Source organism: Besnoitia besnoiti, chromosome III (assembly GCF_002563875.1).
Source record: "Besnoitia besnoiti strain Bb-Ger1 chromosome III, whole genome shotgun sequence".
In the NCBI taxonomy this organism is placed as follows: Eukaryota; Apicomplexa; class Conoidasida; order Eucoccidiorida; family Sarcocystidae; genus Besnoitia; species Besnoitia besnoiti.
The window spans coordinates 4,213,274-4,238,897 of NC_042358.1; the positions used below are offsets into that span (position 1 = coordinate 4,213,274).

At 53.2% G+C, this 25,624-nt stretch overlaps 6 protein-coding genes across 6 annotated transcripts; 1 reads left to right on the forward strand and 5 right to left on the reverse strand.

The window, feature by feature from the left end:
* Window positions 1–291: 291 nt before the first annotated feature.
* Window positions 292–4,721, reverse strand: BESB_048600 (putative heat shock protein 40; the record flags this gene model as incomplete). Its single annotated transcript, XM_029363311.1, has 11 exons — window positions 292–346; window positions 729–798; window positions 1,150–1,258; window positions 1,566–1,647; window positions 1,868–1,930; window positions 2,288–2,307; window positions 2,618–2,675; window positions 2,954–2,989; window positions 3,329–3,389; window positions 3,652–3,825; window positions 4,334–4,721. 11 exons carry the CDS (start codon window positions 4,719–4,721, stop codon window positions 292–294), a joined length of 1,116 nt encoding a protein of 371 aa, XP_029220677.1.
* Window positions 4,722–7,342: 2,621 nt separating this feature from the next.
* On the reverse strand, window positions 7,343–8,989 carry BESB_048610 (uncharacterized protein; the record flags this gene model as incomplete). The annotated part of the gene is made up of 1 exon (XM_029363312.1): window positions 7,343–8,989. The coding sequence occupies one exon, from the start codon at window positions 8,987–8,989 to the stop codon at window positions 7,343–7,345; it is 1,647 nt and encodes a 548-aa protein (XP_029220678.1).
* Window positions 8,990–13,041: 4,052 nt separating this feature from the next.
* BESB_048620 (putative cell-cycle-associated protein kinase GSK) lies at window positions 13,042–14,817 on the forward strand (the record flags this gene model as incomplete). Its single annotated transcript, XM_029363313.1, has 6 exons — window positions 13,042–13,284; window positions 13,417–13,789; window positions 13,892–13,993; window positions 14,100–14,278; window positions 14,413–14,576; window positions 14,691–14,817. 6 exons carry the CDS (start codon window positions 13,042–13,044, stop codon window positions 14,815–14,817), a joined length of 1,188 nt encoding a protein of 395 aa, XP_029220679.1.
* Window positions 14,818–15,070: 253 nt separating this feature from the next.
* On the reverse strand, window positions 15,071–16,813 carry BESB_048630 (uncharacterized protein; the record flags this gene model as incomplete). Its single annotated transcript, XM_029363314.1, has 6 exons — window positions 15,071–15,279; window positions 15,775–15,810; window positions 16,028–16,198; window positions 16,261–16,325; window positions 16,524–16,530; window positions 16,651–16,813. 6 exons carry the CDS (start codon window positions 16,811–16,813, stop codon window positions 15,071–15,073), a joined length of 651 nt encoding a protein of 216 aa, XP_029220680.1.
* Window positions 16,814–17,570: 757 nt separating this feature from the next.
* Window positions 17,571–19,709, reverse strand: BESB_048640 (uncharacterized protein; the record flags this gene model as incomplete). Its single annotated transcript, XM_029363315.1, has 5 exons — window positions 17,571–17,708; window positions 17,814–17,888; window positions 18,045–18,145; window positions 18,262–18,682; window positions 18,906–19,709. 5 exons carry the CDS (start codon window positions 19,707–19,709, stop codon window positions 17,571–17,573), a joined length of 1,539 nt encoding a protein of 512 aa, XP_029220681.1.
* A 2,789-nt stretch (window positions 19,710–22,498) lies between these two features.
* Window positions 22,499–24,381, reverse strand: BESB_048650 (uncharacterized protein; the record flags this gene model as incomplete). Its single annotated transcript, XM_029363316.1, has 3 exons — window positions 22,499–22,534; window positions 22,921–23,019; window positions 24,142–24,381. The coding sequence occupies 3 exons, from the start codon at window positions 24,379–24,381 to the stop codon at window positions 22,499–22,501; spliced, it is 375 nt and encodes a 124-aa protein (XP_029220682.1).
* Between the last annotated feature and the right edge of the window lie 1,243 nt (window positions 24,382–25,624).

Here is a 25,624-nt window from a genome sequence, read left to right on the forward strand (position 1 = left end):
TGGAAACAGTCTTCCGTCTCGCTCTTCCAGAGGCCGATTTCATCGTTTTCCTCGTGCTACTGTTATCGGCCGTCAAAACCACCAACCCAGCGTGCGTGCGACCAACCGACACAGTCGGCATTCCATCCGCAGACTTGAGACAGTCGACAAAGGATGTTCCGGGGTGATCACGAACCTGGATGCGCTTTCTGCATACACAGTCTCGCGTGATCACTTATTCGGAATGCGCTAGCCGGAATACGCATACATGCACCGAAAGCGAACGTCCGGATACGCCGCGCTGCACAGTTTCTAAACGTTGGGCAGCACGTCTTTCAATTTTGTCTTTTGGTCCTCTGTCAAATTCCTGCAGACAGCACACAACGACAGGTTGTCTGTATGTACACAGATGGGGTTGTTCATACGCACGTAGAATCCCAACCCCGCTCCACTTGTCGACTGCAGCCACATAGGACTCGTCTGTCTGAAAAGCGGGTGCAAAGAGATCCCTGCGCTATCTTCATCAGAAAGCAAAAGCCCAGTCCCCCAAAACGACCTGCAACGGAAGCACCTCTGCACATCTTACCGCAGAGAGGCACGAAAGATCGTGCCACCTGCGGGCTAACTCGACACGTTGCAGGCAATGCAGTCTGCCTGACGCTGCCACAACCTGCTAGTGTAGGTAGACCTCGCAACGGCGCTCAGCAATCACGCGCAAGCAGCAAGACGCCTAAATACCAGACGCATACTTTGGAAAATGGATGTCGAACTCAAGAATGAGGTCGCCCTTCTCGCCCGGTCGCTTCGAAATCGGCATGCCTACGTAACAAGCAATACAAGACAGAACACAACGCCAGATATCCTCGCGGCGACGGACCCAGAGTGTGTATGAGGCAGATACTCAAAAATGGAGGCCACTCCTCATCAGCGTACGCCGAGGCATCCAGACTTCACCGCGGCGCATGCAGCGGCCTCGCCGTCGCATGGGCGTTCTTCAGAGCTCAGACAGGAAGGCAAAGAGGGCCCTGTCGTGCCCGCCCGCGGCGGCCGTGGCTGGGTCACGTGCTGACGAGCCCAACTGCGAAGGGCGCCGTCCTGAATGACAGGCCGTCATTTTTTCAACTATCTATTCGTGGACATCTTAAGTGGAGCGTCCCGTGCACAGCTCACCTTCGTTGGGCACGATCTTTCGGCTCTTGGGAGTGACGATTGTATCAACTTTCACCTTTAAGGAGCGTCCGTCAAGGCTCTCGATAGGCACCGTGAAGCCCGTCAGTGCCTGGAAACACGAAGAAAGCGGGTTTCGTAAAAGGATTGCCTCTGTGAGCCAGCATTCTCTGCGCACATGTCCGCTGCCGAATGCAAATTGGTATGCCGCTGAGGCGACACAGACTACGGGTGGTTCCGGAGTGGCGGCCAAGCTAAAACGAGCTGTCTGTGCTTTCCCCTTGCGACGCCACGAGCAGGTGCAGCCCTCCGTATGCAGTTCATCCTTGCGACTTTGCCGGTGGCTACCTTAGCACTGTACCACTGCAGTTGTTAACAGACTAGGCTAGCCCGACGACCTCCTCCTGAGCGTGCCTTACTTTCACCAACGGAATGGAGACTTTGTGGATGAGGTGGTTGCCATCCCGCACGAAGCGGCCATTCGGCTTCGTCTTGACCACGCTGAAACGACGCACCAAAAAAGTACATCGCAGGCAGCCTTCACCCCAGTCCATACGTCTTTCAAGGCAAACACTGCGCACGATTCTACTGTGCAGATGCTCGACTGGCGAATGTGTAGAGACGCTTCCGCGTTGATCTCTCGCCGAAGCAGCGCAAAACAGTGACTCCATAACGACGTTATCAGCCTCAGCACATGCAGGACAGCACGCGCATGGCTTACAAAACAACGTCGCCCGGAGGAGAGTTCGGGCCGTCTTGATCGCCTTCGCCAGCAAATGTGATTCTGAGGAGAAAGCGGAGACAAAAAGACGGCAGGCAACAGATGGGCGAGCTACGCACGCAAGAAACGGAAATCTGCACCCTAATGGGCTGGCTTTCTTAGTGAGAGGAAGCACCGCCCACCCCAGCCTCTCTCCCGGGGAACGACGCGTCGGCACTCGAGATTGCGTCTGCCGAGGCAGCGACGTGAGCAGCTTAGTTTCTTCTTCTCTCTCACAGTGCATCCGTTGCTGCATTGGTTTTTGCTCTATAGAGAGTTTGAAGCGGTGTGATTCAAATTTGTGAGCACCCTTGACAGTGATGGGGCGCCCTGCACACGGAGGGCTCGCCGACGACGTTCATACAGTCGTCGTGGACTTACTTGGTTCCCTCCTTCCAGCCCTGAAAAACGCACCACACACTCACACGCCCAGGCGCTTGCGTACGGAACGAAGTACGCTGTCGATTTACAGCTCGTCCTCAGGTGTCTGTTTACAGGTTGTCTTCAGGTGACGCGGGCGTCGCGCGCAAGTCCTGCGCCGCGCGTCGAGGGCCTCATGAGCTCGGAAGCAAGATGTACGTGACAGAAAAGAGAGGAGCGAGGCGACCGAGGTGTGGGGGAGCACGCGCGAGAAGTCCACCAGACGTGCCACAGCTCAATTATGGTATACTCGTTTCTCTGCTTTGTTCCCAGCACATTAACGCGACGCACCGGTTTCACGTCGATCGACAAGACGTTGTCCTCCTTCAACATCTGTCCGCCTCGGTACCTGAGAAGACACGAAGCACGCGGAAGACAGCAGTCGCTCAGTGTGGAGTCGCACGCTCGGCACAGAGAAACAGCAGGAAGAAGGCCGATGGGTAAGCGCACCTTCGGCTCCCCGCTGGGCGACAAAGTGGAGACAGCCCAGGTTCCGCAGGAACAAGGGGGGGCTGCGTTGATCCGAGCTACGATTTGATCCAAATGAGGTTTGGCTCAAGGGGCGTTGCGCAGCGCACAGCAGCTGCGGCCTTTCAAACGCCATCTGCTGATGGAGGAAACGCTTACCTCGTTCGCGTAATCTTCAGCTTCTTCTTGGTTCCTCTGTGTAGCAGTGCACAAGATTCCACAATCAGAGCACGTCGCCCAGCGTCAGACGTTACGCAAAAGTTTCCCGTCAGATCGACCGTCTTTCTTCTGCACGTCCGGCCACGCAGAGGGGCGAGACGATCCCGACGGGCTCGGCAGACACCCGGCAAAAACTCAGTCGTTGAGCCTCGCCGTTGAACACGTAACGTGAAGCACGCGACACGAGAAAAACACTAAACGCAAGTGCGCTGGCTACGAATGAAAAGTTCAGATAAGCAGCAGGAAGGGGGGGCGCGTGGCCTAGGCTGCGTGCCACCTACGAACCGAGTCGACGGTTCCCCTGGGAAGACTCACGTGTACAGCTCCTCCAGGGACAGAGAGAGGTCAACCTCGTAGGTCTTGGGTTTAGACGGGCCTGCGGACATGATGCGCGCACACCTCGACTGAGTGGAGGGGCATTCCTGCGTCTGCATGTGCTTTCGCGTTCCACGCGCCTGTCTGCGGAGTGTGGCTCGTTTTCCCTCACACGCGGTTCCTTCTCACGCCGTCGCTCATGCACGACCGCGCCTCTCTTGTCACACGCCGTCGCCAGAGGGCAGACACACGCGTGTTCCAGTGGCGCTCCACACCCGACAGCTGCATTCGACAGCGAAGAGAGGAAGAGAGAAGTCACTCACCGCGCGCGCCGAAACTGCCGCTGCTGCCCGCGTGGTGCATGCGGAATGGAAATCCAGCGCCGTGTGCGCCCATGCCGACGCCTCCGAAGGGACCGAAATCATCGTCGCCTCCGAAAAACATGCGGTCGCTGCCAAAGAACCTGGAGAAGAGTTCGCTCGGGTCCACCTCGCGGTCTGAGAACAACACAGAAACAGGCGACGAGCAAGACATGCACAACGCCGCCGTCCAGCGCCTCTCCAGTTCTGCGGCAGTCTGCCGTGGATATGCGCTTCGCCTGCTAGTCCGACTCGTCAGGCTTTCTGGGGAAAGACTGGAACCGACGAGCTACGGCGGAGACTGCACAACTCCCCAGCAGGAAACTAGACACCGCGCCACACACCAAAGGTACACTCGCAGCCGCGACGAAAACGAAACACCCCTGCCTCAAAGAGCAGAGAGGCGCGGTAGCTTCGAATCCGGAGAGTCAAAAACGATCTCGTCTCCGTTTATCGGCGGAGACGTCAAACTAGGAAGCTACCACAATTGGCAGAGGGGAGCCCTCCACAGCTCTTCATCCCGGCCTTATCGCGCGCGTCTGGTGCGGCGTGGAGAGCGGCACCCCATTCTCCATCGCCTCAGCAATCCGCCACCGCTTGATTCGAGTTCCTATACAGGCAAAGCGACTGGAGAGTTCCACCTTACACACGAAATTGGCGCGGGGCCCGCCCGGTCCGCCACCTCCACTCGGAGAGCCGCCGCTCTTGAGGCCTTCCTCTCCAAACTGATCATAGATTTGTCTCTTTTCCTTATCGGAGAGCACATCGTAGGCTTCTGCAATATCTTTGAACTGGGCCTCGGCCTTCTTCTTGGCGTCTGCGTCTGCGTGCTTGTCGGGGTGCCACTTCATAGCAAGCTTTCTATACGCCTTCTTCAAGTCTGTGTCCGAGGCATCCTTGCTGACGCCCAGGATCTTGTAATAGTCCTGAAGCAGACACAACAGGCAGGGTAAGCGCACACGACTGACTCCCCCTGACAGTGAAATCTGCGCATGGAATCTTAGATCAATACTTTTTCGAAGTGTCGTACACATCTACGGTCAATGGGGTTACAGTGATGAGCGAGCCTCCGATCTCCCGTGCGACTCCGGGCATTGGAGCAACCAAGTCTTCCCGGATTCTCCGGGGAGCATGCGGTCGCTTCGAAACAACTTTCAAACGGTTCGCTCGAGCCCGCCACCCCCCCGCCCCCCCGTTGGTACAGTACGACAGTGGGTACATCTTGGTCCGTGCGGAAGTAGCTGTACGCGAGAGCCCCGTCCGGCCTGTCTCTCCTGCCAACAGGAATACTCCTGGGATGTATCAAGTCGTTGATAACCTGAATCCAGCGAAATGCTTTCGCTGTCCTCCAAGCTGAGGATCCTCGTTCGGAGGTGCGCAGCAGTGCCTGAAGGCAGCGTGGCTCGAACGTACCTTCCCCATGGTGCTCGCGGAAGATGAGTGACCCGCTGAAAAAAGGGCCCTTTGGTTTTTAGGCCGTCACTCGGCACGCCAGACAGAATGTATGGCGCCGGCGCAGCGCGCCCCCTTGAGCACACAAGCTCTCTTCTACTAAAAAAAGCAAACGCGTGAAGAGATCAAAGCGAAAGCAGAGGCACCCAGACGTGCGAGAACAGCGAGTATTATTGGTATGGGATGGAGCAAAATGGATTGACGCGGGTGATGTTGTCAACTGAAGAGAGAGCGCAACTGGATGATGGGACGCGAGGGAAGTTCACCAGAGCAATACGCGCACTGGTCGAAGAACATATAGACCCGTTGCTGGAAGAGCGGATACTGTTGACAGACTGTCTTTGGGTGCCTCCTTTCTGTGTGTGCGGAAAAGTGAGGAGTGAGAGACAGGAGAGAACTGTTTAAAACGGCACAACGAATTCAACGGACACAGCAATGCGCTATAAAAGCTTCTATACCACGTCCGCACAGACAGACTACACACAGGAACAACGAACAAAGCAATGTAGGCGAACCGGAGCTGAGCAAAGAAGGCAACCTAAGGAGCCTGCCAAGTCGTCGAGAAAAGAACGACCTTTGTAAAGACGAATCCGCGCAGCGCGTGCCTTCTCGTACTTGGATTGACAGCCATATGCATGCAAAACCCGAAACGCGTGCAACTGCCATGCAGGCAAAAAACTGGCCCCCTCTCGCACGCGTGCCGCACTGCTCTAGCTCTACAGTAAAACAGTTGGAGTTCATCAGTGAATGTGTTTGTTGAGGCGTGCGTGGAGAGAAGACGAAGAACGCAGTAGAGTCGGTGGTACGCAGACCGGGGTCCCTACATCTCTCGGAAGGGGCGGAAAAAAAGCCGTTTCTCCACCTGCTAGCGTGCGTTAACAAATACTTAAATTCCTGAAAGTTAGGCAGTGTGGCGCACCTCTCTGGTCTCACTCGCACAAGCCAGCAATAGTACAGTCTCCACCAGTGGCTTTTTCACGGAAAACGCCCCATGATCCGTCGCCTATAAAGGTGTGTGGAGTTTCTGAGTGCAAAAGCGTCTCAAGCATTTGCCCCTCTCAACCACACCCAAATTCCTGTGTGTCGCGTGTTAGAACCATGAATTTCGTGTCTTCAGCTCAGTGGGAGTGGGTGTTCTAAAGAGTCCGAGAACTTCACCATGTGATACTGTGCCGCACGCTTATGCTCCTCCCTGTTCACACGTCGCGTGCTTCTTGGGCCTTGAGGGAGGTGCTGTAGCTTCTTTCAGGCGGCACACTAGACAGTGGCGGACTTGAGCCTAGACTTCCCCAAGGGTTAGAATCCAAAATAAGGGCGATGTCTTGTGGCTGGGTTTAGCGTCAAGACTGAGGGTTGCCCCGACTAAAAGCATTACAGCCGGCCCACCCTCTCTTCACTGGTTCTGCGCCCGAGTGGAAGGACGCGCAAGGAAAGGCGCTGGTATTCCGCCGAAAGTGCGCACCGGGCGAGCGCATCAGCTGTGGCTCGGAGCGCCTCTGCCACGAATATTGCCGATAGTTTTCCAGAAGCGCTGATGTAGTTGCCGCTCTTCGTGCTGTGGTGTCCGGTGGTGAGCGTATCCATGTAGCGGCAATGGTCCACTGTGGCGGAACGACGGTGACAGCTCGAGAACAGTGGATTCCGTTGACAGCCGGAAGATGGCATCACATGATGGACCCCAAATACAGTAGAATCTGGAAGGTCGCCGGGACCTGACATGGCTCCTGCATGTTTTGCACTAGATGCAAAACCTTATTGCAAAGAGGGCAAGAGGCCTAAAAATGCCTCTTTCCCGGATCCTGAGGCTCGACTGCAAGCCTGTAGTGTCGGTAACAGGAGTGGCTTCAAAATAGAGGTAGTGACAATCGTGGTGAGAGCTCTGGCAGCATCTTCTTTCACGGTAGTGCTTTGGTTGAATGCACCGGCAATTAGGAAAGGCATTCCTGGTACGTGTAATGGTCCTCAGGCTGCTTGTCGAGCAACCGTTCGAGTGCGGAAAAAATTTGGCGAGTAGCGCAGGAAAGAACGTCGAAATCTCAGTCGGGTGCGCTGAAATAGAAATTATGTGAAGCCACAACGCGGCGCAAAAGCGCAACACGGTGAACCAGGAAAGACGCTTGACAAGAGTTGAGTCCAACGCATCATATCACAGTCCAAACGGTTCTGTACGAGTATGCAATGGCACAGAGACTGAAGCAGCCAGTCAACTGATCTGTGGGTAAACAGGCGCTGACAGGCTGTGCATCGGGACCTCGAAGGCAGTTGCATCAAGTCCATCGATCCGATTGAGAATGTGCTGCATTCGGCCCAGCGCTTCCTCCGCTTCGTCCGTACTAATGAGAGGGCTGGCAGAGGGGTCTCCCCCTCCAGAAGATTCAGCATTTGGCTTCGGCATCTGCTCTGCGAGTGGACGCGGGGCGGCGTCTACGTCTTTCTCACTGCATCCGTCGTAGAGAGCTGCCCAGTCTTGAAGGAAAGAGCCATGTAGATAAGCAGCCTGACTGAATCTGGCACTCATGCTGTCAGCTTTCTCCGGCACATCGGCTGAAAGCACTTGCCATGTATTGTAGTGGCCTTGGAGTGTAGCAGAGACTGCGGCAGCATCTCCAGCAGCATCGCGACAAGCCGAACCCTCAGGGAGGAAGGGAAACGCACCCGGGTGGACGCCGTCAGCCGAAGGCATGCTGGGCCCGATTTCAGTTAACTCTTTTTGCCTCTTTCGTTTCGCCTCTTCTTCCTCGTCAGTCCTGCGCTTGTTCGCATTTCCATCATGATGAGCCCACTTCACCAATAGAAGTGGCGCTTGTTTTCCCAGATTTTGATCGGCCATCGCCACTTTTGCGAACTCTGCTTGGACTCGGTAGGCGTACGTGATGAAGGCAATGTTCTTTTTGGGAATGACTCGGATACATGTAACGTCTCCCCATGCACTGAATTCTTTTAAAAGGAAACTCTCCATCTTCTTGAGACCGTCAGGGATTTCGGAATCGATGCAGAACCCGCCGACGAAGAGTGTTTTGCAATCGTGATTGAAGCTGCCCACGCCATCCATATCATCTTTGTGAGTGCTGAACCTCTCCCTCCCAAATATGTCATAACTCCATTCCAAATGGCCCTCATCGTCTGCCGTAGGCACACTGTGGCGAAAACGGCAGTTTTTGCCTAAGCAACAACCACCCTTTGCATAATAAATGCAAAAGAAGTGCTCTCCCGATGCATCTGTGTTTGCCCTCGTGTAGCCAGCATCGCGTTTCGGGTTGCACTTGTACGGCGCGGTCTCGCGGTCCAAGTAACTGGGCTTATTGTATCTGTCTGTCAGATATTTTCCATACCAGATATTATATTCGGTGCCTCCTTCGCAGTGAGAGTAACGGCTAGCTTCGTTCTGGTCAATCTGCTGGCGCGCAGGGCGCTTCATCCATTTCTTGACGATGTCACGCTTCGAGTCTGGTGGATGCTCTTGCAGCTGTGTCCGGTTAGTCATGTTATCAGACAGCAAGCTGTTGCGAGCTTCCTGTGCCGCATGGTAGTACCATTGATAATACGCAGCGTACAAAGCATACTGGTTTTCGGTGAGCAGGACGTCCGTCGGCAAGCTGGCGTTCGCACAGTCTAATTGTACTCCTTGTGCTGCGGAGGTCAGGACAGATGGTGTAGGGCGGAGACTTCGGACCTCCTCGCCGGGGTTGTTACTGACGGGACGGACTACACTGTCATGTGCTTCACTAAGTTGCCGGTGAGTCGGACATCCAAGTTCCTGTGTTTGCGTAGGTGAGTTCGACCCGCCGCCACCGGTGTTCCCACCATCTGCCATGTGCTCCGCTGGGTTACTAGAGGTCGACGATGCCATGCTTCCTCCTGGTGCCGCACGCCGAGCTAGAGATACGTATCTCTGCCTTGAAAAAGTGAATTTATCACGTGTAACCGTGACGGCCGCTGTCAAGTCGCTCAGAAGTTCAGCCCTGATATCTTCCCAAGAGGGAGTAGAGTCCAGACCTGCGGAAAACTGGAAGAGGGGTACACAAAGTTTCCTCAGCATACAGATTCATATAATCAAGATCATCCTCCACCGAAAGTCGGAGGCGGTGAGGCACGGCACCGGTTCCAGCTGTAGTTCTCAGACTACAGGAGGTTATTTCTTACTAATGCGAAGACGCCGCTAGCACACGACCCTTTCCCTGTTTTTACTGCTTCCAGACAAGAAGCGTGTGGCATTCACTGACACATGTTGACAAATAACACACAAAGGGACAGTCAAGTCCTCGTATTTGTCACGGAAAAGATATAGTTCAACGGGAAAACTCCAATGCTTCAAGAATAAAGTGTTCACGACTTCCTACCTTACATCCGAAACCCTTTTCACGAAGTCAAAGCTGGATGGGTACAGAGGCAAACGCTGTTAGTATCCCGGGGACGCGGTTAGGTTTGAGACAACTCCTGGGAGAACGCGGCCACCGTTGACATCGAAACTGGATGAAAAGCGCACAATGTGTCAACCTTGCTGTTTCACTTGCAAGGAGTGTTGGAGGCCGCAGTTATGAAGGGCCGAGTGACCAATAAGCGTTTTGCTCGAAACCGAAGGATAGCCGCGGGAATGCCACTGCACGGGGGCACGGGGGAAAAAGGCTGTGCAATGGAAGCTCACCAATTCACCAGGGTACTCATTTGATCGCATTCATATGTGTATGCATTCATGCATAACTTCTTTGGCAGGGGCGGTCGTAGGTACTGACTCGGGATTCCAGGTAGAGCCACTCAATAACGAGTTCGGCTAAACCTCAGTTTTCTGCTTTTGAATACACGGTGCCGGCGCTAGCGGGTATCCGATGCATCATTCTTAGGCTCTCGCATGTGCTTAAATGGGGGCAAGCAGTTGGAGGCGCCCCGTACGTGTACTGCGCTGGCTGCACGCGAAGACAAACCATTTCAAACTAGTGGATGAGCGTCAAGGAGGGTGTTGACCGCGCAGGTGCAGAATGGAAAGCCTCTGCCTCTACAAGGAGATTTGAGCGGCACCATTGAGGGAATACACAGAGGAGTCCCTCTCGCCTTTGTCGGAGGCATACCAAAGGTCCCCGGTTTTATTTGGAGTCCGTGATCAATGCCAATCACCTTCGTATGGCATTTGCAAGATGCCCTCCGCCCTGCACTTGCTGAGCTGCCAGCTGCTGTTCCCCCTTTCAAGGCCTTTTCATGTACCTCACTTGCATCCGTGTCCTCATCTCAGAGCGAGTGAGAAGAAAGCGCAACTCGTGATAAACCTAACTGATCGCTTTGATAGGTAGTCATTGTGCTCAAGGATTCCAAGAGAGAGAAATACGGGTAAGCCCGACCCTGTGGATGTACCGGTTGCCTGATGCAAATGCTTTTCAAATCATACGATATACGGGAAAATTTCTCCCGAAGCCATGGCTTTCCCTGCGCAGACGCTAGGCCGCGACAAAAAGCTGATATTTGCGGAAGTCAGGAAGCAGCCCTGCGTTGTTACCATCCAGACGGCGCGCCAAGTGGAAGATGCTTCTCTGCCCCCGTGATGCACGTGGCAGGTTATCTCTGCGCTCGCGGGGTCCTCATCAAGTGCCGGCTCTTGAGTAGAGTTCCGTTGAGGCCACCCTTCAACTGGATACACCTCTTTGCCTACTGCACACAGGAAAAGACCGGGTGGCGCTCTCTTCGCCGCAGTTCCCCTCCAATATCATGTATTAGTTTGAAGGCGTCGGTGCCACCGCAGTCTGCCTGAGATTGTAGCCTACTGCACACACCAGCCGTCGTCGGCTGAACAATGCCCGATGCCTCCTCATCCGCCCCGTTTCCATGTTATCCTTGAGTGTACACAATCCGATCCGTGTCTCACCTGTGGAGGCTTCCAAAATGGAACCCCTATGCGCAAATGTGAAAATAATTACACTGTGGCCCCGATTCATGAAAAAACAAGCAACTTGTTGTAGTCATCGCTCATTGTTTGAGGGGCGAATAAAGTTGCCGCCACATGGTAGGAACTCGCGACGTGTTTTCCACACAGCGTCTCTGAGCCAGCTGAAACAGCCCCCCCCCCCCCCCCCCCCCTGGTTCAATTGTTTCCGCGCATCTGATTCGAATCCCAACACTGCAAAAGGACGACCCGTGGACGCAAAAATAACTATCACAAGTGGCAGTGTCCCATAATTTTTTGAGATGGTAGCAGATGGGCCTTCTTACGCCTCTGTCTTCTTGTCTGTGAAAGTTGCAAGAACTACTCTCGTGCTGTTTACCCATACGCTCCGAATCTTACAACGCGACGCCTCGGAAGGTGTTCTCGGTGCCTCTGGCGACATATTGTTGACAGGAAAACTGGAGTTCCCGGACAGTTTAGAATTCGTGGTGAGAAATTCCCTTCATCGAATTGCTATCTTCAGCCATAAATGGCACAAAATATTAAAAACTCGGGGGAAAGTTCGCTGTGTTAGAAGTGCAAACAGTCAACCGCCAGCCCGCAGACTCTACGCTACCTCGTCGACTTTTTTGTTCCAGCTGGCTTCACGCCCCAGGCGCTAAAATGGGTGCCTTGGAGTGAGAGCTGGCAGGACCTCACTGTATACGCCCATGAGCGGCGCTTCCACATGCAGGGAGCCCTGGTGGTGTTGTGCGTATGTATGTATGAGTACGGGCTTCCTGCTCGCAACACACGCACATCTGTCCGTAGGGCTGACGACACCTGTGCCAGAGCTTGTCAAAGTTAAATCGTCTCTCTGTGTTTCCAGCTGCGCTTTTGCGAGAAATTTGGAAGGTTGTGGCTTATCCATCTCAGAGAATGTCTGTGCGTTTTCAGCTCTCTCCGCTCTTTCCGTGAGAGATGCTATGTAGGGACGGCGGCTTTTTTCCGGCTCTGTGGCTGAGAGGGTTGCTGCAACAACAGCTGACAGTTGTTGCACGGGGCATGAAAAACCCTCGAAAGATTGGCGGTGAAAAGCGAGTGAATAACAACAGGGTGCACAGGACTCTCTTGCAAAATTTGTCGCGTGTCCAAAAGTAATCGTGGAGTGTTTTTAAGCGGTTTTTCTTCGTCACAAGGGATAAAAGCCGTAGTTTTAGCTGGCTGGGCAACTCAGCGCCCATCGGTTGGGAAAAAAGCAATTTGCCAACCTCCTTCACACAGGTTTTCTTCGACACCTTCTCTTGGCTCAGCGCTCTCTTTTTTTTGCAAGCGCGAGAAGCTCATCTGATTCGTTAACCCTTCTCTTCTGCATTTGTTTAGGGGCGTTCTTCGGAAGCGTGTGAGCAGAGAGAGCTTGTTGAGAGATGGGCGGTCTTCGGGCCATAAGGTCCCACGGTGCTGTTGCGTGGCAGCCGTAACTTCTTTATTTTGCAGCGGCTGGCGGCGCATTGCTTCATTTCCAGAGAGTGAAAAAAATGGTCTTGTTTTGTCACGTTGCCAACCAGTAAAGAGTCTGTATGTGCCTCATAACGTGTCAGCACCCGAGCGCCTCATTGTCTGTCCAGCCCTGATAAGTGTCTTCGCGTACTTTTTTCTGTACTCAATTTACTCCGAGGCCATATTCGATTCTCTAAAACACAGCTTTCTCTTTTCTACGAGCAAAGGGCAGCTGTCAAAAAGAGAAGGGAAGCATTCTGACCAGCCAGCTGGCCTTGCTTTTTGTCGCCAGCTGTGACAGAATCGCCATCTCGTTCTACGTGGCCCTCTTTCGTTGTGTCGATTTTTTTTCTTTTTGCTCCAGTAGCAACCTTTTCCCTAAAATCGTGTGAGAACGCCTGCAAAGTCACAGAGAGCGTTGCCATGTGCGAGATTTTTCTGCCTCGCTTTTTTGCTGAGGACGCGGTAATACGTTTCTAACATTCTCTCGCTCTGTCCAGAAGGCGGAAGTCATAGCCGCCCTTTCTTTCCGTTCTAGCTCGCTATTGACGATGCCAGACCCACAGTACGACCCAGCAGCTGCTCAGAAGAGCAATAACGCTCGAGCTGCAGGAGGCAGCCAGCGGACGACTGCTGTGAAAGGGGAACGACAGAGCCGCGTTCACTCCGGCAATCCTCATCCGACCCTGACTTACGATATAGGGCGGGTACTGGGCAACGGTTCGTTCGGCGTCGTAACAGAGGCGAGATGTGTCGATACGGGCGAAGTTGTAGCTATCAAGAAAGTACTTCAGGTGAGCAGGCATGGCGTACGTGCACTGGTATCGGCGTCGGTTGCAGGCTGGAGACACTGTATCGCTGTCACACCGTCATCGCTGAACTCATGGGAATTCGTCAGGGACTTACGCTGCTTGCGTGTTTTGCAGGATCCGCGGTACAAGAACCGAGAGCTTGATATAATGAAGGAGCTCAAGCATCCCAACGTCGTCAAGCTTATCGACTTTTTTTATACTGAGATGGGGGACCGGGATACAAACGACCATAATCGGTTTCTGAACGTAGTGATGGAGCACATCCCGGAGACAGTGTACAGAGTTATGAAGTCGTTCCTACGGGCCAACCAGCAGGTCCCGTTTATTTTGACCAAGCTGTACACCTACCAGATGTGTCGTGCGTTGGGCTATCTCCATGCTCTGGGCATTTGCCACCGCGACATCAAGCCGCAGAACCTGTTGGTGGACTCTCGAACACACGTTCTTAAATTGTGTGACTTCGGTTCAGCAAAACGGCTTGTGCCTGGTAAGTCGACAAATGGCAGGTAGCGTTGCATGGAAACAGTGCAACGCCATTGGTGAGCGCGCATGATGACGGCCGTATGCGATGTGTGCACATGTAATGCAGGCGAACAAAGCGTCTCATACATCTGCTCTCGTTTTTACCGGGCGCCTGAACTGATGCTGGGCGCCAGCGAGTACACGACGGCTATCGACGTTTGGTCCATAGGTGAGCAACACGCAATGGGGCTGCAGATGCACTTGGTATCCATGAATGGAAGAAGCAGGCCTTTCATTGTAACGGTATTTTGTACGTCTTGTGTGGCTTAATGCAGGTTGTGTACTCGGAGAGCTACTGCTTGGCCGCCCCTTATTTGCTGGCGAAACAAGTGTAGACCAGCTAGTCAAGATCATTCAGATTCTGGGCACTCCAAGCAGGCGTCAAATGTCGACGATGAATCCGAATTACACAGAATTTCGGTTCCCAGATGTCAAACCAAGAGAGTGGAAATCAGTGAGTCTCAGACCGTTTCCAGTTCGAGTGACGTGCTTGAGGTTTCTGTCAGGCACCTGTGGATCTCCATGATCATACATAATGCAGACATGGTGTTTTTCTTTTGCGTCTGCTCTTGGCACTTCTTTGAGCAGATCTTCGCATCACATATTGCTGCTGGTGACACCAATGATCCATCTTGGGACCAAGCACTCGACCTGCTCAACAAGTTTTTGAGATACGAGCCAGGCGAGAGACTGCTTCCGTTGGAAGCTTTATCTCATGATTTCTTTGATGAGCTACGTTTGCCAACGACTCGGTAAGTCGTATCACGTTGCCAGGTCGACGCATCTACGCAGGTGTCAACGAAGCAATCTTCTCGTACTGCGGTCAACTCTAACCTGGTAGCTGCGGCGTTCTGTGTGCTTTTCAGGCTCCCCAATGGTGGACCTCTTCCTGAATTGTTCACCTTCTCTCAGCTGGAACTGCAGAATATGTCTCCTGCGGCACAAGTGAAGTGTATTCCGAAACATATCGCCAGTGCAAATAGCCGTGGTTAAATTATTTTTGCCGCAGCCGTCGTACTTGATCTTCGCTTCCTGCGTCTACTAGGGCTGAGAGCTTTTTCTCGATGCGCTCTGTGCCTTGAGTTACTTATCTGTATCTTTTCGTCAACGTGCTCTTGTCTTGCATGATGACCGATTCAATTTTATCAAGCTGTGTACATCCTTAAATGGGTAGGTGTGCACGGGAGGGGAGTGACTTGACTTGATTGGTGAAAATTCTGGTAAACATGGGTTCAGGGCTTCTCTGTCAGAAGCCGCCATCCTTTCTAGTAGCTTCCGGGATAGCGAGAGAGCTACAGAGCCAAGCGTGCCGCACGAAATTGGTGTGCTCCGGTTGGGGTGTAAGAATGCTTGAGTCTTGGGCAGTCCTTTTTAAGGTTGGCCACCTCGCTGCAAGGCTACTATTGGCCTGTTTGGTTGACCCGTGTACCATATTTTCTTCATCGCTTTCTGAGCCTGAGTAGTAAGCTTCGCAAGGTTCAGGAAGTCAAAACCCTCACTCGAGCTAACGCTCAGGTGTTGGACGGCTTGGCTCAGCTACAACGTCGCGTAGACGAGACAGCTGAAACTGCTGCTGCTGATGAGCAGCGTACATCACGAAAGCAGATAGTCACGCCGATGTGTCGTTTCCATATTAACATTCGCATATCCCACGCACGCATTTTGAGCTCTTTGTTTCTGCCGCGGCGTTGTACAGAGTGATAGGCTGCTCCATCTTTTCAACTTCTGCATGCTGGTGGGGGCAGAGCTGCAAATAAGCAACGCAGATGCCCTGTATCTCCGCGTCACTTCGTTCACTTTATTCCGTCATCTGTAGTAATAATATATAGCTCCCGCGGCAGCGACAATCAGTATGATGATGAAGAGAGCAATCCAGAAATCGCTAGTTGCTCCTGAGATCAGGTCACTCTATATGCGCCAATACGACAGTCTCAGGACACGAGCACCCACCTGTTGTGCCTGCTTTACAAAGGTAGCGCTGTAGATCTGAAGTGACAGTGCGTTATCGCTTACCCATACGTCGAACGCTGGTCTAAACGCTAACCAATTAGACAGCCACTAGGTGTTACGCTGGAGGAAAGGGACACGAACTGGGCCGGCGAAGGTGTACGTTGCTGTGTCAGAAGCTCACGTCTTCGGCTGAAGCAGTCAATGTGAGAACTACGTTGTATGCGTAGTATTTGTTCGTTCTTACGTCAGAAACAAAAAAGAAACCTGCACCAGCTCATGTAAGATTTACAAGGAGCAATGGAGGAAGGTAAAAACATACCCGCCGATAGGGAGTCGGGGTTGCACGCATGATCAGTGCACGTACTCCAGCAGTTGCAGTCGGAGCCGCACGTCTCTGCTTCTAGTTCTTCACACAGAGGGTATCCTTCAACCCGAGGTCGAGTTAGTTGTATTCCGGAGTATCCCTTTCGTGACGAACTCTCATACCACCGGGATTGGATACACCAACGGAACAGACCCTCCTGGCTTCGTTCCCTGTGCATCCTGCAGTTCTGGAAAATTCGTTGCCGTCAGACAGATTTGGCATCCTCGCTATCACCTTGGGAAGGCGCTGATTGCTGTCATTAAGCTAGTGAAAAAACTGCACTGTCAAATTTCATTGGCAGCGCCTTGCCTCATTGTCCGGAATCAATCTAAACCCTGGGCGAGCCGCAGCGCTACGGCATGCGCCTCCACATTCCTGTGAGCACATCATGTCTGCTCCAAGGGACTTGCAGAAAGAGAGGAGGGAATGGCACGCACTGACAAACATGAGTCTCCTGAAGCAACGACGGTGTCCCCCAGCAACAACAGTTCAACAGCTATCAGCCACCTCACCGATGTGTAACGAGCCCAGACTGACAGCGCTGCAAACTGGTAGGACAGTAGTCGGCCCTCTGGCAGCACCAGCACCAGCCTCGAGACCTCTCAAAGCAGCAGCTGTGTCGAGACTGGAAAGAGTGGCAACGGTGACCATCAATGTAAGTTTAAAGGACGCCATCTTTCTCTCTCGCGGAACACTCCAGCCTACACATACGTAGTGTGTTGTTGCGGTCCGCGTCCCAAGCGGCAAGTTGAGAAAGAGTCGCCTAACACCACAGTGTCTGCGCGTTTCCATGAGAGCTCTGTAGATACACGCAACTCCGGTGGAATGAAGCATCGGCCACCGCGCGAAAGCCATGCTCTATCGCACCAAGGCTGAATACTTTGTCTCTCGACGCATGATTATCGTCTAAGCATTGACTTCGTTCACGCTTCAACCAAAAATGCAGGACTAGCCTGGCAGCTTATACACACAAATAGTGGCTCCAGACGGGCTCAGCAGTACAGAAGTCAGTCAGGGTGCGCACGCTCCCACGCCGGATGATTTCGATGGCTGCTGCATTTACAATGGCAGTATCCTTTCTTGTACACACCAGATCGGATATATCAAGAACAGTACGGTGGCTAATCGTATTGTACATGAACCCAGATACAACACACAAAACCAAAACGCCGTAAGGCTGCAGTGCGCGACCACGACTCGCAGGATAAACTAAACTGTTGCGTCACCCCACACAAATCATTGCTGGAGATTAACAAGATAGGAATGAAGTACTGGTCATGCATAGCGGGAAAAAAGGGCCAGAGCGTTACCATACAATTGGAAAATAGCTGATGATATTCATTTTTGTAGACACTTTCCACCGTTTTCTGCTATAGACCAGGATCCTCGTGGCCATGACGCGACGGGCCACACCACGCCTAGCCCACTAGCGTCACACTTCAAGTTCATTTTTCCCTCTTCTCAAAAAGTACCGTCGCCTTGCTTCCAGGAAGGAAATGTAGTCCGCGTAGTCCGAGGGAAACACCTTTGGCGGTATCTTACGCCGCCACGTGTCCTTTTCATCGATGAGCTACCAGGAACGTGACACGCATCTTCAGGAAAAAACTGTTAGACTTTGGTGCGTCATTTTTTACGACACCATGGATAGTTCCTCGTTTGCAAACGGAAGCCTCACCGTATCATAGCGGAAATGGAAGATGTTGGTTTTTTTCCTATCCCCTGACACGGGATCAACGCGGAATGCTTCAACCTGAACGTAGCCACCGCAGACGAACGCTGATACTTGTTTCTGCTGACGTGCAGAGGGTGCTGCCCACCGCAGCGGCAGCAAGCAGCAGGATACATCCCTTGACACGCTGCATCTCTCTCCAGTTACACTGCATCGTAGGCGGTCGTTGCACGTTACCTGAATCTGCACCTCGTCTGCTTGGGACCAGACGACAGTAGACACCATCATTGTCATTTCGCCGACGAAAAGCGGCTGCAGAAAGAATATATCGTCCACTCCTGGAACGCAACATGGCACACACGCACACAGACACCAAATTGGCTAAGCTCCCCGAATCAAACACCCCGGGCCATCTCAGCGGGTCCTACGGTGATCCCGTGTCTGCGCAACGTACCTTTTAGAACGGGCCTGACAGTTTTCAGGAAGCACTGTGCATTCAAAAACGAGAGTTCCAGTGCTTTCCGCGAGACCAATCCACCGAACGCCCTGTTGTATCTGGATAAGGCCTCCGGCTGGATCAGCTCCGCTGATGCCAGTTTCGTGTCCCGCATCCACACTATGTTCTCCCTTCCGATTAGAGATTTTTTCCACACGTCATGCAAGAAGACAGACTCCTCGGGTTCGGGAGGGACCAAAGAGAACATCTTTCCTGCATTGGCCTTCCGGGCAACGAATCCGCTTGCTGAGCTGGCGATAAGGCTCCGGAGCTCAGGACTGCAACTGCTGTCATCAAGCCGAGGCACCTTCTTGACAGGTTTGCCCGTCGCGTCGACGGCAACCATAACGAACGAAACGCTTCCCTTCACTTCGTTGTTCTGTGGCATAGCAAGCACAGGAGAACTACACTCGCACCTTAGAGAGGCATGGCGTAGTTTCTCTGAGAGTCGCCGCATACCACTGCGACCGGTGAGTCGCATGACCGTCTCCCAGTTGCACCAAACATGCTGCAGCGCATGCAAAACAAGGTGCCCTCGAGTACCTTCGCCCGGCTCCACAGCCTGCAATCGGGACCCTTGCGAAACGTTTAACAAGCCTCACCTGCTGCATCTCAATCCTAATGCCAACCGAAGAGGAACCGCTTTGTGTCACGCAGCCTATCAGCGTCAGGTCCTCCTCCACGCTTAGGCCTCTGACCACTCGGTCTTCCGTCGTATGACCGTCCGGCGCATCGCTGAACTCCATGTGTTCGATAGAAGCTGTTACCATCAGAGTCGTCAGCTTAGAATAACCCTCCTCTTCAGGTGTACAATAGTGGTACGCGATGTCGCCTGCAAAGCAATCGAGGACCTCCAGCAGGCGCCCCCAACGAAGAAGGCGGTCGTCATAAGCCCGGCGGAAAGCATCTCGTAGTGCTTGAGATGGGCGACATGCAAAACCTATCCGAGCTTGTATCCACCCTTCAAAGAAGCTTCTTGAATGAGCATCTGTCGATTTCTTCGTATTCGCTGGAATAAAACATTGAAGGGTGTCTGAGTCTGCTCCTATCTTATCCAACACCCACTTCGTCATCAAGCAAGTTGTTATCGGCACCTCCTTGATTTCCTGTAAAGTAAACACGCTAGGGAGGTTGCCGGAGGAGAACATCCTCAAACTTCGCTGACGGAATGCCTCTACGGTCTGCTGTCGATGAATGTCTTGCGGCAAATGCCGGAGCCCAGCAGAAGCCGTCCGCAGCCGCGTCCCTTCGGGAGAGCCCAAGCAAACCGCAAAGGGCTGCGGCTGTGGCACCTGTGGCGCCTCCCAATTCCTGAATAAGCTGCCACAATGCCGGACCCGGTCGCCTCCACCGGACAGGTGGCTGGGCACCTTAGGGCCATATCTTGCTAGTCTCTGCAAGGCCATCGTTGACCAATGATCTCGTGCGCCCGTGGGCGGCGACTCTCTCCGAGCCCGGGCTTCGTCCCAAAAAAATCTACGATGCAAACATCTCGACACTACTTGACAATTTAAATGGAAAAGGCTCTCGTCCAACGAAGCGTGTCCGTTGACTTTGTCGCCACTAGAAAATATCTTGTAAAGTTTCGCCCCTCTCTGGCGCCGATGCGCAAGACGGCGTCGTCTTGCTGTGAAAACTTTGCCGTCTCGGAGAAAGTGCATGCACAGCTCCGTTCAGCTCGACGTCTACCTGCCAGTTCCATCGAGGTAACAACAAGGAAAACAGCAAACTCACACGCTGGCTTCTCCACTCTCTGACTCTAGCGTGACCCTAGAAGAGTAGCAAGGATTGTTCCACAGGATGCGTCGCCATCTCAACAACTTTCGGTGTGTATGCGACATGAGCTTGGCGTTTGAGCACACTGTTGGCGGTCTACGGGGGCATCGGCGCTCCCCCGCAGATTGCGACAATCAAGAAACGACATACCGGCCGCCAATGATCGCCTTTATTGAAACGCAGCTCTTTGGCTGAGACGGAATGACCCAAGAGTGCAAGAAAAGCTTGCAGGGAATCCGGAGGGGGCTTTGACCCTGCCTGCTAGGTTCCTCGTCGTCCGCGCCGCGCTCACCCAGCGGCCGAAAGCGCAGGCCGAGCCGTGGAGCACGGGGGAGCAGGTGCTGAATGGAGAAGGGAAGAACATGTTTCCTCTAGAGTTTGACCTCTGTCGGTCGACTCGTGTGGAAAGTACCTAAATTGGTGGTCTTTTTTCTGGAAGCAGCTTCGCGTGGCCAAATATCACATGCTAAACGGCCCTTCATCAGCTAACTGCATCCCTGGTCTTCCGCACTGCACTTTAATGAAAGGCTCAAACCGACCACCGCTGTACAGGGATACACGCAGCAAAGTTATGCAGTCAGTTTTCCATGATAAATTATGATAATACAGCTTACACCCTCAAATGGCACGCAGACAGTGCCGCCCCGTCCGACTGCGCATCGCAGCCTGTCGCCGCAGACAGGCCCGTACAAAGCGACGGAGCTCAGCTCAACCGTCGACAAGAGAAGGGAGAACGTGGTTTGGTGTAAGATCGTTTCTTGCGGCGGCTAACCGTCACATCGAGTTCTGTTCTCTATACAGCGGTTACACTTCCTGTGATCCCTGTGCGGCCATTGCGTCTGACCAGATCCGCGCCACCGACCGGCGCTTCAGCCTGGCTTTTGAGTCATACCAATAAGCACACTCGCGGCCACTTTAGTAGAGGGAATTCACTAGTCTGCCTTTCATTCTCCAACTTCGAATGGTCCTCAATGGGTCTTGTTCTATGCATAATCTGCGGGCGACGGAAAGACGATTGGAACCTTAGCTCTGCGCACGCGCTATATGATGTCGTTGACGGTAGTCATGTAGAGGAATTTCAAAGCCAAAGTAGCCACGTGGGAAGTTCTGTTACAACTGAAGTTGCTTCCAAGGGGGCACGATAACTGTTACTGGTGTTTCGCCTGCTGGTGGCTACACCTCGCGAGCATCCGCAGTTGTACTGTGGCGCCACGCGTGTTTCATCCAAGCAAAGGTGACTTCCTGTTTGCTCTCAACAGGCACTCTTCACTACCGAACTACGGCAAAAACGTAGTAATATTCTCGGAACATGGGAACCGCGAGTACAAGCAAAGGTGACGGCGCATGCGCTCCTCCCCTAGAAACAACGTAACGTGCCCAACTCACAGCCGCAGGACGCGAGCAAAGAAAAATGCAAGACTGTCCTCGCCCAGGCCTTCTGGCCCCGCCATCCCACTCGTAAAATGTAAAGAGTTTCTGCGTCGTATAGCTCCGAAAATCGGACTGAAAAAAAGCCGTCGTTTTTATCGCTTCGTCTTTGCCTCCCACCCGTGTACCACTCTAACATATTAAACATGCAAGCGGTAGGGGACGGTGTTTTCACTCTCATGCTCACCACTAGGTGAAATGTTATCAACGGAGCGTGAGCGTGCTCATGCCTTTACACTCCTTGAATGACACATTAGACCACACACACCTAAGGTGGGAGGCGGGGTGAACCACTGAACACTCCGCAGTGGCCCTCGGAGGGGGGGGGGGGGTGGGGGGTGGGGGCGGATCCGTTGTGGCGCACGTCCCTCTTCGTTGTTGTGCCATCTGGCCGCCCCTAGACAGACACATGTGCTGTGCAGCTGGCGATTCCTGGAAAGTAATACGTCCCGGCTGGCTTGCTGATGTGATGCAGTGCCAAATCTACTGCCACTATTGCATTCAAGTACAGAAGTGGGGGGACACCACTCCATCTAGACAGTTGAAGAAAGGAAAACCGTAGATCGCCTCTCTTCAGCCGGGGCGTGGTGAGTCCTTTGCCACATAAATACTGCACCAAAGTTACACCCAATTCAGCGTCCTCACCGCAGTTTCTCAACGTGTACGCGGACGTACGCAGAACACCATTTTAAGGTGCATAGACACGATCTCCGTACATAATGATGAACGCCCCACAACTACGGTATTCTACGGCACTGATACAAGGGAACCCGTCCATTTCGTGCCGCTGGAGGACGCTCTATCTGGATCGACGTATCACAAGCAACGCTGTCAACTAGAAACGACCCGCCTGGAAAACTTCTAGTGATAACAGGTCCTTGCATTGTAGCAGGAATTGACTTCAGCGAACAACTTTCAGCCTGTGACGTTCACTGGCGGACACGCGTTGCGAGTATTATTAGCACGATGTCTGCCGACGCAAGCGCGACCTTTATGCGGACGCCATCTTCTCGCGCCTTTCGCGTTGCTGCAAGCATCGAACACATCCAAGGCGACAATGGACACTGGTATGATTCCACACGATTACTTGATCCAGGCTGCGTACGATTCATCTGATAGAGTGCGCTAGGGGAGTGAGCCGCAAGAAAATAGGGGGACAATACAGGTGGTGCGCGACAATAACCCCAGGGAGCGAACAGAACACGGTGATACCATGCTTTGTCTCTTATATCCCGATATCCCATTTCGGATGAAGCCAATACAAAGAGACGCAGCGAACTCCGCTGTCACAGCTAATGCAGAGGAGCACCCCTGAAGCAAATGACACCAACCCCGACGAATCGTCACCGCAGAAGGCTGCAGCTCCGCAACACACGATAAACAGGCAATGCTACGGTGTTCTTCTGCGCTTACCTTGGGACGCAGCTTCAGGAAACACTGATCGAGAGGACCCCAGCAGAGGAAGAACGCGAAAGCCAAACCACCCACCTTCAGGCCGGCTTGCTTCGCAAACTGACAAGAACAATAACAAGACAGAACTAGACGACCGATAAGACTTCAGACACGCCAGAGGCAACGCTTCTCGTGAATTTAACCTCGATGCCCGGTAGATAAAATGGAGCGCAACCCCCTCTCAGAGAAACATGGCTGTTTCTCTCTACGTACTGCGCGTCATCACAAGCACTACTGAGCGGCAAATCCAACAGGAACATCAAACAAATCGACGTCTGAACAATGGAAGACGCGGAATAGTGTTCACGCGGTAACTGAGCTTTCTGATAGCCAACAGCCAGTCCGACAAAAGCACACCACCACGACTCAAGAAAATGTGTAGCAGAGGCTAACGTGGCCTTTCACGACATGTCCATCACACATCTCACGAAATATTTGTTCTTCGTCTCCAGAAAAAAAAGTTCTTCCTCTACCCCAAGCCCGCCTAACAAGCCCCCTCGATTTGGGGAGCCCGGGTGAAAACATATCACAGCCAGCCCACAGAACATGCCGTGCAAATCCGGATGCTTCCATGCACTTTCTCAGATGGCGCGCGGGCTCACATGCCGTCGGGCAGGAAGGGTGGATGGTACAATAACTCTCTCAGGTATTCCCTCTAAGGGCACACAAGTTTCTCTTCCTGCCATCGGAAACCGAGTAGCCAGCCCCCCCGCTTCACCCCTAACCGCTCTCCCCCCCTTCCTGTCCTCTTTGCTAGCGTTCACAGTTGCCTTGCACGCACCCAGTCACTTGTGCAGATGTATCTTGCGACCTGGTGAACGTTCAAACATCTTATGCGTGATACTGTCCTTCCTTTGACCGTGCAACATCGGGCGGCGTGACCTGTGGCGCCTGCGCCGAGTTATGGAACGAGGTACCGTGCACCTGAGTCCACATCCCCCTTGCACCTCCACGTCATCAAAAGTCCTGCGATCCATCCACTCTGTATCATGCGCTGATGGCGTTTAAGAAGAACGAGTTGACTCATCTCACCGGTACACTCGCCCTCCGCGCCATAGGGTAACACTGTAACCAACCTACGGTGGCAACGGCGTGCGCACAGACTATCACCGTTATATCACCAAAACACCGTCAGATGTTTCTTTTTCTTCGCTCCCGCATCACTTGTCGAGAAAAACTTACGAAGAAACGACCCCAGCTGCTATCCCCGAGGATTCTTAGGGCTGTTGAAGGTCTGTTGTTGCAGTTGTAGTGGTAGCCAGGGGGAGTCTGGTACCCAACACGAGAAAAAATGTGTGTCTCTCGGCCTGTGTATGGCAGATGAGCGCCAACGGTCTTTCGTGCAGGATGCAAAGAGGGCGAGCATTCCAGCGCCGCCTTGATGGCAGGCGATTCGAGTGCCGTAACCTCTGCGGACTGCATGTTGACCGGCAAGGGGTTCCTGGTTTCGGAGAAAGCCGCAGATCTAAATAGTGCGGAAAAAGGCACCAAAAGGTGTACTCTCTTTTGTGACCAAGACACTTTTCAATGGAAGAAGAGAAACGGAATAGCACAGACGGCTCACAGAGGCCCCGAAATGTCTCGACTATAGAAACGCCCCCTGCGACTGATCGCCAACAGAACGGAAGGAAGCGTGCTGGGACACGAAATATAAAATGCAGTCCAGCTCTTTTCAAGATAAACTATCTTTACAACCGAGAGGAGGATAAAAGAGGGATTCGGCGTCGTGTTCCTTCCCGTGCTGCGCCAGCATTTCCTCAAGCGGAACCATGGTACCGGGGGCACATCCGCGCATGCAGTTCGTGTCGGTTGTGAGAAGCTCGTTTCCAAAGATTGCGGAGGAAGGGCAGCCCTTTCATGTAGAGTCTAACGCGCAGCCAAATGCTAGTGGCTACCTCTTTCTGCAGGAGAAACAATGTGGAGGGTCTGCGGAATTCCCGCAGATTCACAACTCTAGGGAGGAAAACACTCGAGATTGGGCGTGATCCACATCTGTGCTGTACTGCCCTTCCTTCGGTTGCGGCGCACTGCGACCGCCAGTATTCGCCGCCGCTGCACCAGTCGAATCACCAAGGCGCACGGAGCTTTATGTAAATCGTTGCACGAATCCAAAAGGCCAGAGTATTTGTATGAAGCCAGCACTATCCCCCCCTATTTAACTGGTGTCGTTGTTCGATGCCGCTCCTTCCCCAACGGGCCGCGGCAGAGTCGAAGGACGCGTCGTTTGCGCCCTTTTGGCCCTGTGCAAGCTCCGGGGATCCGCAGAGTTAGCCCTCTATCTGGCGCGTTGGCGAGTGCGTTGCGGTCGGGCTTTCGTAGTGTGCCGAGTCACACTGCGCGAAACCGCTGCTAAGCTGAATGGAGGTGGCAAATTGCTCGTCTCAAATAGCGACTTCTCAGTTCATTGCCTGCGGGCACCGGATTCCTCGATGATCCTAAGGCACCACCTAGAGCGATTCTCAACTATTTCTTCGTAACTACGACTAGAACCACCCGCCCCTCTATGGGAAAGGAAAACGCCGAACGCAAATTTGCGACGTCAACCCTGACCCGGCAGCTGTGCCGTTGCTCATTGAAGAACGTTGAAGTGCGTGGCAACACAGCACCTACGCTTGACGGCACGAGTTAAGAAAGAAGCAAGTTATATGATGGATGACCTTGGTCC